At 34.3% G+C, this 15,542-nt stretch overlaps 3 protein-coding genes across 4 annotated transcripts; 2 read left to right on the forward strand and 1 right to left on the reverse strand.

Moving 5' to 3' along the window:
• Nucleotides 1-533: 533 nt before the first annotated feature.
• Nucleotides 534-2,179, reverse strand: Cnir (cornichon-like protein). The gene is made up of 4 exons (XM_076772415.1): nt 1,906-2,179; nt 1,586-1,654; nt 1,038-1,291; nt 534-966 (listed from the first exon to the last, which is right to left on the reverse strand). The coding sequence occupies exons 1-4, from the start codon at nt 1,984-1,986 to the stop codon at nt 900-902; spliced, it is 471 nt and encodes a 156-aa protein (XP_076628530.1). The 5' UTR covers nt 1,987-2,179; the 3' UTR covers nt 534-899.
• Nucleotides 2,180-2,276: 97 nt separating this feature from the next.
• Nucleotides 2,277-4,484, forward strand: Ift57 (intraflagellar transport 57). 2 transcript variants are annotated; one of them, XM_076772414.1, is made up of 7 exons: nt 2,277-2,462; nt 2,566-2,725; nt 2,807-3,088; nt 3,166-3,331; nt 3,422-3,530; nt 3,605-3,946; nt 4,025-4,484. In XM_076772414.1, the coding sequence occupies exons 2-7, from the start codon at nt 2,568-2,570 to the stop codon at nt 4,189-4,191; spliced, it is 1,224 nt and encodes a 407-aa protein (XP_076628529.1). In that variant the 5' UTR covers nt 2,277-2,462; nt 2,566-2,567; the 3' UTR covers nt 4,192-4,484. The 2 variants fall into 2 exon arrangements, with proteins under 2 accessions (XP_076628529.1, XP_076628527.1); XM_076772412.1 differs by having other exon boundaries at nt 2,278-2,469.
• Nucleotides 4,485-8,776: 4,292 nt separating this feature from the next.
• On the forward strand, nt 8,777-12,258 carry LOC143345362 (protein croquemort). Its single transcript, XM_076772411.1, has 9 exons — nt 8,777-9,019; nt 9,384-9,519; nt 9,596-9,759; nt 9,828-9,969; nt 10,055-10,258; nt 10,355-10,566; nt 10,926-11,217; nt 11,309-11,382; nt 11,474-12,258. The coding sequence occupies exons 1-9, from the start codon at nt 8,967-8,969 to the stop codon at nt 11,739-11,741; spliced, it is 1,545 nt and encodes a 514-aa protein (XP_076628526.1). The 5' UTR covers nt 8,777-8,966; the 3' UTR covers nt 11,742-12,258.
• The last annotated feature ends 3,284 nt before the right edge of the window (nt 12,259-15,542 follow it).

The raw sequence follows: 15,542 nt of genomic DNA on the forward strand, positions 1-15,542 counted from the left end.
ACAGGGTGTTTCGAAATACACGATACAACCCGAAAGGAGATAATTGCTTTTGAGAAAGTAATTTGAAATTTGATTTAATTATAATCTGTAACTCGCTGGAACGATCTGATTTCATAGTGCAAATCCATTACAAAATACATAAACGATTTCATTTCTCACACTCTTCTTGGCGCGAAGACGAAAGAGTTAAGTTTTGGACCGCGCCACATTAGCGATTTGTAAATCTGGTCGCATTACTTTATTCTATCTAATTTTGGTCTTGGCTAAAAATAAACCTACACCCTCCACGCAGAAAAAACTAATCAACTGCACCGAGTTCATTAAATCGATCCAATATTGTCCCGCAACCATTAAGCTCGAGTCAATTTGATTTAACGCTCGGTGAATAAACGAGCCATTGAGTACTTCGCTATACCTCGATGAAACCCCGATATATTTAAGGTTTTAAGTCATTTATTATTTAGAAAATGATGTTAAAAAATATAATCATTTTTTTTTTTTTATGAGATATATATGCAATAAGGGTATTGTAATAATATTAAATTATTATCATGTTATTATTCTTTTTACAATTTCTCCGTTACTTGTATATTTATAACTACAAAATTGATGTTCATATCGCTCACTTATCACCTATAACATGAGTATGTAATTATACTTAAATTGACATAGAAAGCTCTGCAATCTTTTGGAAGTCTTACAGCCGATGAATCTCTTAGAAAGATATGATACAAGTTAAAGTAAATGAGATTGTACACTGTAATTTCTGTGATGTATAGATCTTAAGTTTCATTTGGTATTCACAACATAAAAATAAATAAATTGTTAAAAACGACTGACTAAATTAAAAAATAAAAGCGTATCAAAGTTGAAATATTATTGTTATTGTTATGCCGTATTTATAGATCCATGAAATCTGTGTCATCTCTGTAGATTGGATCTCCTTTTAACAATGCAATGATCATGCTGAAAAGTGAAAAGGGATAACAAACCCCATTCATCTTTAATTTTGACTCGACCACATAAAATATACTTACCAATAAAGATAAATGAAAAAGAATATAAGATAATATCCAAGATAAATCATACAATCTCTTGTATGCCTTTTCAATTGCCCACGATTGTGAATTTCTGTAGGATCATAAACCCCCATATTACCACAAGGTACTCCAAAATATTCAAAGAGTAACCACAGTGTCATTGGTAAATTTACCAAGCACAATACCAATTGCCCATGTGATAATAATAAGAATTCTAAGAATGTATGAGCTATAAGCTTTGGTACCACCCACTGAAAAAATATTATTTAAAATTTATCAATCGTTATATAATCATATATACAGGTTCTGCACTCAAATTCAACTTCTGCAAATCAAACTCATTGTTTTGTTTTAAAGTACATGATCTTGCGAACAGTGAGTTTGATTTGCAAAAGGTTGAATTTGGGGAGCAAAAAGATAAATTTGATTTGCAAAAAGTTGAACTTGGGGTGCAAAACCTGTATATAAATTTGAAATTAACTATTGAATAGTCATTTTAACTGATTTATTACTACATTGTAATAATAAAAATACAACGGAATTACCGAGTTTAAGTTTGAACAACATTGTTGTGCATTTAAATAGTCACATTCTAAATCTGATAAAGTTATAACCTATATAATGGTGATAAGGAAAGTAATTGCAAGTGTTTATTATTAGTAATTATGTGAAAAACAACTAATTCGAGAAATTAAATGTCGCGCCATTACTACATAACAGCATAAAACCAAACGTTGCATTGATAAAATCCCTAGATGCGGTTTTTAATAACGAACATGTAGGATAGTTGAATAACAAAGTTAAGTAAATGAAATAAAAGCAATTGCATAAATTCCAATTTAACTATGGAACATAAAAAGGATACGAAATACATCAGAACAAAAAGTACTGAACCGGTGTCGATTAAAGCTAGTACGAATAACAGTGGCTCTGATATTAGACACATTCTAATAATCTATCAATATAATTGAATGTTAAATTACATTAGGATCGATTCCGATCATTCATAGGTATTTTTCTTGTGGATCGATACACCAGATATGTTTTACACGTACAAATTTCAATAAACGTAACAGAAAACTGAAAGTGACCGATTGTCAAAATCAACAAAATGAACAACTCACGGTGCTACCAACTATTCAGACTGCTTACAAAGTTATGTCGTAGCGACGCAAAATCTTTTTACAAACTGAATACGAATATCCCTAGTTATCAATGACATTTAAACCGAAAAACATTCTGTTATGATGTGTATATATGTTGCACGATCGAAAAGATCGATGTTGCGTTGAAGCATGAATTTTATACAATTAAAATGAACATTTACAAGATGTTTCACTCGATACGCTAAGTTTTGTGTTATAGTTGCAGATATAAATAAATTACACATGTATATATAAACCTTTCCAGAGATAGTACAAAGTAAGAGGTAAAATATATGTAACTCCATCAACAAAGAATATACAGTTTGCTTATATTTGTTATTTGCACCAGCACGTATAATCATGCAATACTGTTATTACAGACATGTTTCGAGACACACCAAAGATTGTTATAGAAGATGGATCTGCTCCATCTGCTCCCTATGTTATATACATTAGAATGGAGGATTTACTAGAAAAATTGAAGCTGTTAAATTATGATACAGAATTTTTACCAGAATTTAAAATAAAAGCTATACATAGGTAGATACAATGATCATACATGAAACTTAAAAATTTGTGTTTTACAAATCTATATTAAAAATTTGTTTCTTTGAAATGTAGGACTTATTTTGTAATGCAAACAAATCCAGGAGAACAATTTTATACTTTTACATCGTTAGCTGCATGGTTAGTCAGAAAAATTGGTAAAAATTTTGAGCCTCCACAAGAATCAGATGATCCTAATTCTACAATAGCTATAATATTGGATCATTTGAGGGACATTAATGTACCTGTAGAATTTCCACCTAATAAACTTAAGCAAGGCAGTGGAGAGCATGCTATTTATGTTTTGGATAACTTAGCTGATGAAGCATTAAAGATACAAAAATTTCAGTGGAAAAAGTAATTTGTTATTACATTTAACTAAAGTTACGATGAAACAGAATATTCTAACATCTTAAATACATTAATGTTTTTAGAGTAGAAATACCACCTGATGAACCAAGTAATGAACCTGATATAGAGGATGATGATGCAGAATTAATTTTAGAAAAAGTAGAAGAAGAAATGATGGCCGAATACGACGACGAGGATGAAGATATTTTACACGTGGATGATATTACAAAACTTTATGGACAAAATTTTGTAAATAAAACTTCTATAAACAAGTTTACAAATTATAAAAATCATGTATGAAAGTATACAAATAAATACATACACAACAATTCTTTCTAGAATGAAACACAAAAACCTGATGATATTTTGGAGTCCAGAACAAACAGAGAAGAATGGCAGTTGGAACTGGAAAGAGTGTTACCTCAACTAAAAGTAACTATTAAAACAGGTACGGATTATTTCGTAAAAATTTATAAAATTAAATTAACAACAAAAACTAGAAAACATAAAAATTGATTCTAGATTCAAGAGACTGGAGATCGCACATAGATCAAATGAAGCAATTCCGGACAAATATAACGACAAATCTAACCGGAACCAAAAGTCAATTGGACAAATTACACATTGATATATCGAACACTTTAGATAAACTGAAAACAAGAGAATCGTATTTAAATAGGCAACTTGAACCTATCTTGAAAGAGTACCAAACGTTCCAAGATGAACATTCGAAAATTAAAGAACAATATCGAGACGTTAGCGGTGGTGTAACGGAAAGAACAAGAATTTTTAATAAACTGTCGGAGGAATTGGAGCATATAAAAAAAGAAATGGACGAAAGAGGTTCAAGCATGACGGACGGAAGTAAGTATTGTGAAATGTCTTGTAACACGTAAATAATATAGTATATAAACACATTAATTATAACTATTTTGTTTATAGCTCCACTCATAAATATAAAAAAGACGATTACCAAAATGAAAAATGAAATCTCTGAAATGAACGTTCGAATTGGTGTATTAGAATACAGTTTAATGTGTGCGAGAATACGAGATCGTACACAGTTACAAGAAGATATGAATAACACAAACAGCATCGCGATAACTTGAGAGTTTTATTATCGTTCCTACCGTAGAACCAAACGATTGATATCACCAAACACGAAATTTATCTCTATTGAGACGTATCAGTATTTCTTTTTTACTACTTGCACGTACGTTTTATGCACTGTTTGTATGTACTATAATTATCGATCATTGTTAATATGGGTCCAATGTAGCATTCGTCTATTGCATCGTCATTACAATGTTTGTATGCACGGGTGCAAGTTTTACTTGCAAAAACTAATCATTCAGTCGTATATTTTTTACAATCGAATTGTGATAAATAAAATGTTGCAACATGTACGACGTTTCTTTTATTTTTCAGGATTTTTTTACTCCTGTAATAAATGAAAATAGAAATAACTGATGTACAACAATGGCATTAGAGTACCCGCTATCATGAAAATAAAATTCCCAACGTTGCGCTCGCGTTTCTAACATCCATAGCGATTAATTTTTCAATCGTGTTTAGTATCTTGTAGGAGCATGATTCTAAGTGGAAAAATCTAACGGGCACAATATCGGCGGGGTGGTTTCCTGAAGATTGCGATATTTCCACCCGCCTTGCAACACGATGCGTTCAAAAAGGTCACGCAAATGCGATGCAAGAACAATGCATCGTAATTATGATTCAGAAAATCTGACTCAAGATTCCGTTGATCCATCAAGTTTACGATATCACTTACGTCGCATCGCGTCGATCGCTATGAATTCTACCGTTTCTAAGCTCCGTTTAAAATATGAAATTTTTCTGTTTGCGAACTAACGCGAATGCGACAGCAAATGTACATAAAAATTCATGGTAAACTCGATCGTTTTACAGATTCTCGACATAATTGACAACGGGGGAAGCTTATGTTCACGCACATTAACGAATGCGTTGCTCCACCACCCACCACCGATCCCTCCTCTCCGTGCAATATCTCGGCCTGCCTTGCTTTAGCGGGCCGTGAATGTTCGCGCAGGCCAGTCGTAGTGTAATCTTTCGTGTTCACGTTACCATTGGCCGAGATAATTTTATTCGTGTGCATTTCAATTATTATACTTAGCGTTGATCTATGACCAGTAGTAACATGACGTCGTAGGTGACGGTACACGACGAGTCTCCCGAAGAGAATCATCTAATTAGTCAACAACGAGGTTTGTAATTAAAACGATACGACCCGATTTGTACGAGCGGCATCTTCGATCGGCCGGGTTTCCGCTTACATTGATACCCACACGCGCGTTTTTAAGTTTTCTTCTCGCTGTGGTGGTCGCGTGTTTCACGCGAAGATTATTGTCTACGGCCGGCGATTTTTATGAGAATTTGATGGAGGCTTTCCAACTGCTTCTCGACCCGAAATTCATACAAACTATTTTCGAGTTATGAATTCCTGTGAAATTAAATTTGCGTTTAACTTCTGTGAGTTTAATTCGAATATATCGTTGATCGATTCGATGTTAACAATCAAGGAATTATAACTGTAGAGACATCGCAATGAACATACGATACAAGACCTGTGTATAAAACACAGTAAGTTGACCAGGTGATGACTTTGGAACCGAAACAATAAAATCACGTGCGCGTGACAATGGCTGTCAAAGCGTTAATAAGGGAATTTGAAATAACATATCAGTATGCAATTACTATCGTGTTTGTAAACAATGCTTGTGCGATATTTATAATACGAAACTGTGTTGAATATAATGATTTTAAGTATGATACCAAAATAAATGAGAGGTATGAATTTAAATAAATTTTATTGGAAAAAAATATATAGTAAATAAATAATAATAAAATTCATTTAAATTCATACTGCTCGTATTACGGCGATTCGTGCGATATCATATTTCGACTCGCATCAGTCGTGTGTGGAGATACAATTTAATTATGTTCATATTACCCCGAGTTGCAATATAATTAATCGAATTGCGACGTGCTTGCCTACCAAAGAAATAATAAAATAGAGAAAGGAATAGCACGTTCTATGCATCGAAACGTAATTTAATCGCATGTGTACACGAAAGTGAAGTGCAATTCTAGAGTCATTGATTTCTATCTCTCGGATACGATGCGTTTCCTTTCCAGCCCGAAAAATTCCTGCACTTGCACGTTTATGGCACATACCGATCTTTCTCTCCACTTTCACCGATGGTTCTACATGGATCTTGATGGGAAGTCACCATCATTTCCGAGAAAGTTGTACGAAATTATTCAAAATTCTCGACAAAAAACTGCGGTATAAAGAGTAAACTAGCGTCCTCGGATATTCGATAAAAATGGCACGGCATGAAATTTATCGGGAGGAGTTATACACGATTATGATAAACGGATGACACACTCTTGATTTGTAATGAGTTCTGCGTACATGATTAATAACCATAAGATGTACACAGAAACGATTGAATCATCGGTTTCTTGATTTTTGTTCGTCTGTGTGAAATACCAAATCGAGAACGTATCTTATTAAAATCGCTCGTTTATATTCTACTCCATCGACAGATATACATATAGTATTGAACAATTTAAAAAAAAAATATCAAGAGGTATTAATACTTAACGATACCTCTTTACCGATGTATACTTTTATATAATTTTGTAATAGGTTTTTTAATCTTATCTCACACCTCGATAGTCTGATTTTTAAGTTCATGCACTGCTTTGAACTGTCTTCTACAGTTATATACTTGTTTGGAAAGCTCAGCCCAAACATTTTCAGTTATATTTAAATTGGTTGGCCAAGCTGGCCACTCTAAAATTCTTATATTTATAGAATTAAAGAGATCATGCACCTTGAAAAATATATTTTTCACCAGCAATACGTGATATATACTTTTTTACATTTACGTTGATACGATAGAAGTTGTATCTTTTAAGTCCATGTTCAACGTTTTCGCAAACAATCGGGTGTAGCGAAAAAATGTTAATTTTTAAACGTCACGTACGTATTTTTATCTTCGTTTCATGATTAATTAATCTTGAATTCAGCGAGATCTTGAACTTTGTTCTTCATACGATAATATGCGTTTTTTTACGGTCTATGAATCTCTTTTCTCTTTACTTCGCTTCTTGAATTCAAATTTATCCGATATCCTTGTCGGAGATCGATATCGAGCAGTCTACTGAATACGATACCGCGAAATCATCTAATTAGAGTTCATTTGTATAATAATAATATGTAGATAAAAAGGACAGTGCTGCATTTATACGAGTACGATTTGATAGAGAATTGAAGATATTACTGAAATAAAGAACTCATTATCCTCCGATTATGACGATCGAGCGAAACCTCCTTGATATTTGGTATTAAATTGATAATGAGATTTGTTATCGATCAAAAGAACCAAGATATACGCTTTATGTATGATACAGCCTGTCTTTTACAACAAAAATAATAATTCAAAGTATAAGACACAGGTAGATGCTTGCTGATAATGTATAAATAAAAATTGAATGATATAAAAAATATTTTTACCTTGTAAAACCGCGTACACCTTTCATCGTATTTTAATCCGATTTATTCTTCTCGTAGATTCTTATACGCATAATCGCGAAGCCATCAAAGCTAATTCCAGAAGTAAACAGCCCCCTTATTGATCCTGATGTTCACATACAATAACTAACAAGCCGTAGATGGTATTTTCAAGGATCCAACGTTTTATATAAGAACTAACTTTTAAGCAGAGTTTAAATTTAATTCTCAAGGACATTGCACTGAACTTCTCTTTTAGATAATCATTTAGAAAACCATCGTTTCGCTTTCACTTTCATGGCAAATTAATCCGCCGCAAGTTGGTGTGACTCTGAAACATACAAGCCAAGCTACGATTTAGGATATAAAATCTTAAGCAGAGAAAGACAACTCCTCCGAGGAAAATAAGTCAAAAAACATAAAATTACTTTTTTTTATAAGAACCTTCATTTTCGACAAAACTAACTTTGAAAATATGGGTAGACGCGCGCGTCTATAAACATAAGGCATTAATTGCACAGCCCTCGCCTTATTATCGACTATTTTACCATTTTATTACCATCGTACACTGTATATAAAGACGATGGATATTTACAGGAGGATTCAGTAAACAAAAATTTCATGAAATTTATTTTCTTAGGAGGAATCATTTTTTTCGGATTATATTATGCATTTTAAGATAACTTGTAAAGGAATTTATCTGAGAAAGGATAACATATTGCATAATATATTTTTTGGCGACGAGTAGATTTTTATCAAGCAGATGGACGTCATATAAAACAATATTCATATCGAAACGTTTTAAGTATGCGATCGACAAAACAATAATCAATCTTTTTGAGATTGTTGGCATACATTTAACGTTGAACGTTGCTCGGAGATTAATTAAAATTAAGATTGATAACAAAGTTATTTATTAAATTAGGTGACGGTAGATGTTATGAAACAAATTAAAAAAATATTATTTTAATTCCAGCTGTAATACCATGTAATGTGAAAATACTTGGCTTAATAGAACATAATGCAGTCTACTTGTTACACGTAAAAGGTTTAGAATAATATCAATTTTATGCATAATGTTTATAGTATAGAGTTCTGGTGTTTTAACTCAGCCAATTTTTCCTATATTTATTATTCTTTACGACGAGGTTTTAAAGATTCGCGCTTGTGTGACAACACGACATGCGCCGAACTGTGACAGTAATCTGTCAATCGTACAAATTTGTACAGTCTATTTTTCCCCCCGTTTATATAGACCTTTCTTCCTTTAGTTTTTACCATATTGGAACTCCGAGTAAATGTGTACAATATTTTAAATAATCCACAATGTTTTTGATCGCTTCGACATTCTTGATTTCGGATACAACTTACGTTACATCGTAAGACTAAATTTTTATCCTGATTTGACAGCGACACGTACGAACGATGACACTTAACCATGTTTGTTAATACTAAATATTTTATGTTTCGTTGCTTATAAAGCGTTTTACTAACACAGTGTTGGAAGGCATTGTTAGAAGAAAATAAACGATAAATTTCGCAACACGTGACATTGCTAACAAAAATTTCGATTGAAGTACGTAATGTTATTTACAGAAGAATTGCTGATTATATGAAGCTTTCAATATTACCGTATTCTCTGAATAACATTATCTGAAAAGTAATAAGTACGTCGTTACGTTTATTATGCGCATGTATAATGGGGACAAGGACACTTAAAACTGTGATATTTATTCTTTTCAGGTCAAAATTATCAAGCACAATGTTGAAAAGTTGGAAGAAGGTTGTTATTATACTTATAGTAGGTCTGATAATAACAATTTGTGGACTGACATTAGGAATACTTTGGTCTACAATTTATACATCCATCTTAGGATCTGTAAGCATGAATGTGATATTTTCCATAATTTCTAATTCTTACATAATGGATGCATCTGTATATTACTTTGTTACAGCAACTGCCTTTAACACCAACATCTTCAAACTATAAACTTTGGGAAGAGACTCCGATTCCCATGTATTTGAAACTGTACATGTTTAATTTGACTAATCCAGAAACATTTAATTCCCCTAATGGAACAAAGCCACATTTTGAAGAAATGGGTCCTTATGTATTTAGGTACCATACTTATGATGAACATTCTGATTTCTATTAACATTGGTATAAATAAGAATTCTTTGTTACAGAGAAGTTGATTATAAGGTGCAACAAACATGGAATGAAAATAATACTATAACATATCAAAGGAAGAGGGTATGGCATTTTGATGAGTCTTTGTCAGCAGGGAAATTGTCAGATAATGTGACTAATATAAATCCTGTAACTGCTGTATGTATCTCTTTGCATTTCTCTATTATAAACATATAATTGTACATATGTATTAAAATGTACTTCCTTTATTTATTTTTTTCAGAGTGTAGCATACATGTTGAGACACAAAAAACCATTTCTTCGTGACATAACAGATAGAATTATGCATGCAATAAAACAAAAATTAATAATTACCAAGACTGTTAATCAGTTACTCTTTGAGGGCTACAATGATACTATGTTAACAATTGCTCGAAAACTAAAAATTTCAAAGATTCCAATGGATAAATTTGGTTGGTTTTATAATGTGAGATTTATTTCTACACGATTACTAAAGAGGAGCTGTCTTAAACACAAAAGTTTCCCTTAATAAATTTGTTTAATAGTATCCTAACTTCCTCAGAGAAATAATTCTGCAACATACGATGGAACATTCAACATGCTCACTGGCATGTCTAATATGCTTGAATTAGGAATGCTCAAGAGTTGGAATTACAAAGATAAGGTTGATTACTATCGCGGAGAATGTGGGGTAGTAAAAGGGACAAATGGTGATTTGTGGCCACCATTACCAGATAATAAAACCGTTTCTTTCTTTGTATCTGATATTTGCACGTAAGTACAATTTTCATTATCAATGGTTCTTAACCTCTTTCGTCGACCTATAAGAAAGGAAATATCGCAATCGAGACAAAATAATTTAATTTTTAATTACCAGTAACCAACTCTGTGACATGCATTACTTGTTTAGAACATTTACCCTAATACTATTAAACTTCTGTAAAATTTATTATAAAATAATAATTACACCATTGAAAAATTAAATGTTTCTAATTTTGATGTAATAATTTGAACAAATATTGAAGATAATCCAGAACGTCTGATGGACGTTCAACGCGAATCAAACGGCATGAAAAATTCTCGCGACATTCGACGTGCATTTAATTCTTCCCGTTTTGTTACTTAACTAATAGGAGTATAACGGTGGTGTATGCAAATACAACGATACACGAAGGATTAACAGGTGTTACATACACCAGTGATGATACAATTTTCGATAATGGTACAAAAGTACCATCGCGGCGATGTTACTGTGAAGAAGGATGCATACCGTCTGGAGCGTTAAATATTTCGTTGTGCAAGTGGGGTGCGCCGGCATTCATTAGTTTACCACATTTTTATTTAGCAGATCCGAGTTACAGAGAGAACATCGATGGAATGAATCCTAGTAAAGAGAAACACCAACTCTCGATATCCATAGAACCGGTAATTATTTCGAGACAATGTGTGACAATCGATTAATGCAACGATCGATAAACTCGATGCGTTATACTATGACTATTTTGAATTTTTGTAGAATACGGGTGTTCCATTGAAAGTAAGTGCGCAGTTACAATTAAATCTGTTGATCGAACCTGACAAATATTTATCGTAAGTATTTTTTCTTTTTTATGAAAAAAAGGTGTAAGTCTTTCTTGAATGAATTCTAAATTTAAATCAATTTGCATAATTCTATTTTCAGTATGTTCAAGCATCTCAAGAAAACATTTGTACCAATGTTGTGGTTCACGCAGGAAGCTTATTTGACTCCTAGTTATGCTAGTAAAGTGAAATTTGTCATAATTTTGCAATCTTTGGGTAGCGTAACATTTTTCGGGATCGCTGGTATTGGTATTTTAATAATTTTTATCGGTATTTTCGTGCTCGTACGAAATAACTGGAAAGGAGAAGACAATGAAGTTTTATTGTCGAGAAGTAGTACGGCCGAATTTACTAACAACGATGGATGATCGGTTATATTTCTAGGTTCGAAGTTATTAAAATAAAGAAGGAGATATTATAAAATGAACACGTTCGTTTAAATTGTTTGTGAATGTGCTTTAAAAGTATTTCTATGATTTAAATCGCAATCAAGTGCCTCATCATCATAATAGAAGCGGCCGCCAGAAATGATAAAAAATAAAAATGGCCTCGCGTATTTTAAGGATATCATGTATACACATAACAATTTATCATCGATACACGGTTGTTGTAAACAAAGCATAGAAACTTATTTTCAATCTCTTTAAAACTATTTTTTTAGTAAATCGAATTGCGTGAGATAATCCAGGCGTGCGTACCTGCGAAATATCAAAAATCCGTGACGATAATTAAGAACACGTTAATTAGATTCCAACACAAAATCATGTTAATCGAGTAGTCAGATGTATTAATACTTATAATATCATTACAGTTGTGATAACTAGAAATTTCTTCCATTGTAAATATAAGATTCATTAGCAATAAAAGGACATTAATTTTATATAATATCACTGTTAAGAATGAATTACTGTTTTTTAAGAAGAACCTACAACCGATTCACAGTACGCATAAGTTTCCGTGTAATGATCCATTTGATTTTAACGTGAAACAACAAATTATATTTTTATACTACAGATGTCGCTACCATTTAGTTTTAACACAAAAACATTTATATTTTTTCGGCCATTTTTGGCAAAAAGAAAGTTTCGAATTCAATACTGGTTTCTTTTCGATTGATAATGGAAGAAAGAATAGTAATGGATGAAATTTACTCGTAGAAACGTGCTGACCGTGAAAGCCCCGTAAAAAATTTAGTTCCTCGACATTCTCGTAAAAAATAAATTCACCAGTCTTTAAAGAAACAACCGCTCCAATTGTACTCTGACCTATATTTGCGTTCAGTACCTGCACTGGCACTTCCCACGACGTTAAATTCGTTAAAGTGCTTGTATATGTGATAGTGGTACAATGTTATTAGTAGCGTGTAAAATTAAAAAGATGTTGCGAGAATATGCATGTGTCTATCCGCCGCTCAAATAGGTCATATTATTCTTTTAAAAGCGTAAGAACATAAACGCATGTTTTTCAAGCGCGTACGAGGAACTAAACACAAAAACCGCGTTGTATCGGCAGCGAACGAGCCAAAGAAAAATATCGAACGGCTTGAAAGAATGATATCAATTTGTTGCACGCTCGCGACTCGTCGTGTATTCACACAAAACGAGGACGCACATTAAACGGCAATAGTTTACACTGAGCTCATTAATCATGGCACGTGCGACTTTTCCGTAGGTCGCGCGCTTAGAACGATCCAAACATTGTCAACCTCTTCTGCAAAGAAGCGACGATCGATCGTCCGCTTCGTTTGCGTTATTTCGCCTGGTTTTAACTGTGAACCGTTAGATTCACTAAATTAAGAGAAAAATGGGCTATTGCACAAATAGTAAAAAGAAATCGTACTCTGCTGTGCAATATATTCTCGAAACGTCTTCGCGTATGAAACTTAGAATCATTGGCCTTGCCCATAGCGGGGATTCAACAAAGAATTCGCGACGCGGTTCCCTCATCGAAACTTCTGCGGCAACTTATGGCACCGTGAACGCTCCTGTAATTTTAAAGTTTGACTTTCGTAAAGTTCGCCCCGCTACCGTGTACCGTTCCTTTCGTTAAGAATTCCTCGTTTTCTCGGTAGAATCTGTTGCGTAAGCGTGACGCGAACGCGACCGGCGTTTCGCGTTGGCGCAAGAAACAAAATTAATTACAGTCGTAAACGTCATATTCGCGCGTGCAGGTCAAAAGGAACAAAAAATAAGTAATAGATTTTCTATAGACTGCCGGTGACGAGACGATAATGTTGTATTTGTAAGACGACGAAAGGATTGACTCTGAATAGGTTTATCGGACGCTGGAATGATAAATGAACAGCGCACGGCAGACGTATGGGGACGAAATCCCTGTCCCTGCACCCTCCTTAACGCGTCGACTGCGATGTCACCAGGATATGTGTGACACGTAAAATCCACAGGGAGTCGTGTCGCTCGATAACGCGCGAAGCTCGTATTTTACCAAGTCACAAATTATATTAATCCGTACTTGTGCGAGTGTGTGATGGTGCTAATACCCTGACGACAAATACGGTCTCAATTTTCGATTCAATAGGACTTACACCAGATTTTACTGTAAGGCGAACGAGTCTGATTCAGCTTACCGCGGTGTTGTACCTCAGGGATGACGAACTTCTCCCACCATCAGACGTTCCCTCTTCTTCGTCGAGAGCCACGGAAGTCCCTGCTACCAGCCAACCGATTCTCCCACCATTAAGTTCCGTACTAGTTCAAGACAGACAGCGAACAGCGTTGCTAGAATCACAACAAAGGTTTTACGTTGTTAAGATCCAACACACGAAACTGATAGAGTTCACTGTATAATAATTTAAGTACTAGCTGATTGAATAACACACTAATTGTTTCAGCATTAATGGGAGGTACGAACGAACAATTTACGTGACTTTGTTATAATGTTATCTGTCGTAAGAAATCTATGTAATAGAGAGAAATCTGATAAATTAAAAAAGAAGGATCTTGTAGTTTTCCTTTAATGAATTCTATTTATAACGAACACCTTTGTGTTCCCCTTGGCGAATGAGGATAGCCCTTTAAGCCCGTGAATGTACATCCTCGCTGAAATACGTACACGTTAACCAGGATTGGTGAAAGGAATTTCCTGCCGGAATTTAATACTCTTCCCTGGGAAATCTTTTATTTTCGAAGGATTTCCGTAGTCGGAACGGTCACGTCAGCCGCCCCGGGGTCAAGCTTAGAATTTTCTATCGATCGAAAACAAAATCCCGTTAACGTTTCCTTTATCGCGTATCCGTCGCGAACAAAGGCCACTCGTCGTTCGATGAGAATATCTGATCCCATTTCATTCACTTTCAATTGATAGAACTTATGCTCCCGGGCGAGCAACAGTGGAATCTTTCGGCGACTCTGCTCTGCTTGAAATCGTCTCGTAAACTGGCGACAGCTCGTAAAGGCGAGATTGGAATTTAATTCTAGTTGGCCAGAGTTTGTACCCACCGGAAACTGAATTCTCAAGGGTTACATCTTGAAAAGAAGACAACGGCAAAATTAAAGGATCCCGTGATCGACAACGACGAACGAACGCGATAGAACGTGTACCGAAACAACGCTTGATTAGATTCACTTTTTATTCGATCACGGTCGTGATCGATGCAAGACGGTATTGCAGATTTAATCTCGCTGTCTCTCACAGTAACGTGCAAGATGACTTGTCGCAGGCCCCGGAGGGGAAAATTTAAATACGAATTAATGGCAATCAGAGATGTTTTAAAAAGCATTAGCCTCGTTGCGGAACGTACAAGTATAATTCATAATGCGGGACGCGGAACAAATTAGTGTCTGGTAAACCTGCTCGCCGTCCACTTTCCAAAAAGCGTCTGGATTCTGTACAGTGTTTTACTAATTACGTCGTTAGGGTGGCTTCGCATCTACTGTCCACTCGAGAGTTTTATTTTTTACGGTGAATAATTACCAACGTTAAATATTCGTCACGCATCGTGTATTGCTTCTACCTCAACAGAATGTTTTCAATCCGAAAAGCGGTGAATTTACATGAAAAAATATATCGAAAATATACACTGACGTTTCACTTCACAATAAATCGATATCGAATGTACGTCGAGTACCGTTCGCGTTCATACGATCTCGCTTATACCACGGGTCTCCTGTAAATTTTGCAAAATTTGTTCCTTTGCGTTTCCCGAAACG

This window comes from Colletes latitarsis, chromosome 9 (genome assembly GCF_051014445.1).
Source record: "Colletes latitarsis isolate SP2378_abdomen chromosome 9, iyColLati1, whole genome shotgun sequence".
NCBI lineage: Eukaryota > Metazoa > Arthropoda > Insecta > Hymenoptera > Colletidae > Colletes > Colletes latitarsis.

What these genes read in the sequence shown, in the direction of transcription:
- Ift57 (XM_076772414.1), top strand. Translation starts at nt 2,568, where the DNA reads ATGTTTCGAGACACACCAAAGATTGTTATAGAAGATGGATCTGCTCCA. An exon ending in AAAATAAAAGCTATACATAG is followed by an intron (nt 2,726 to 2,806) that starts GTAGATACAATG and finishes TTTGAAATGTAG; the next exon opens with GACTTATTTTGTAATGCAAA. An exon ending in AACTTTATGGACAAAATTTT is followed by an intron (nt 3,332 to 3,421) that starts GTAAATAAAACT and finishes AATTCTTTCTAG; the next exon opens with AATGAAACACAAAAACCTGA.
- Cnir (XM_076772415.1), bottom strand. Translation starts at nt 1,986, where the DNA reads ATGTGTCTAATATCAGAGCCACTGTTATTCGTACTAGCTTTAATCGAC. An exon ending in GTTGTTCAAACTTAAACTCG is followed by an intron (nt 1,292 to 1,585) that starts GTAATTCCGTTG and finishes ATATTTTTTCAG; the next exon opens with TGGGTGGTACCAAAGCTTAT. An exon ending in TTTTTCATTTATCTTTATTG is followed by an intron (nt 967 to 1,037) that starts GTAAGTATATTT and finishes TTCACTTTTCAG; the next exon opens with CATGATCATTGCATTGTTAA.
- LOC143345362 (XM_076772411.1), top strand. Translation starts at nt 8,967, where the DNA reads ATGTTTTTGATCGCTTCGACATTCTTGATTTCGGATACAACTTACGTT. An exon ending in TCTCGATATCCATAGAACCG is followed by an intron (nt 11,218 to 11,308) that starts GTAATTATTTCG and finishes GAATTTTTGTAG; the next exon opens with AATACGGGTGTTCCATTGAA. An exon ending in GAACCTGACAAATATTTATC is followed by an intron (nt 11,383 to 11,473) that starts GTAAGTATTTTT and finishes TTCTATTTTCAG; the next exon opens with TATGTTCAAGCATCTCAAGA.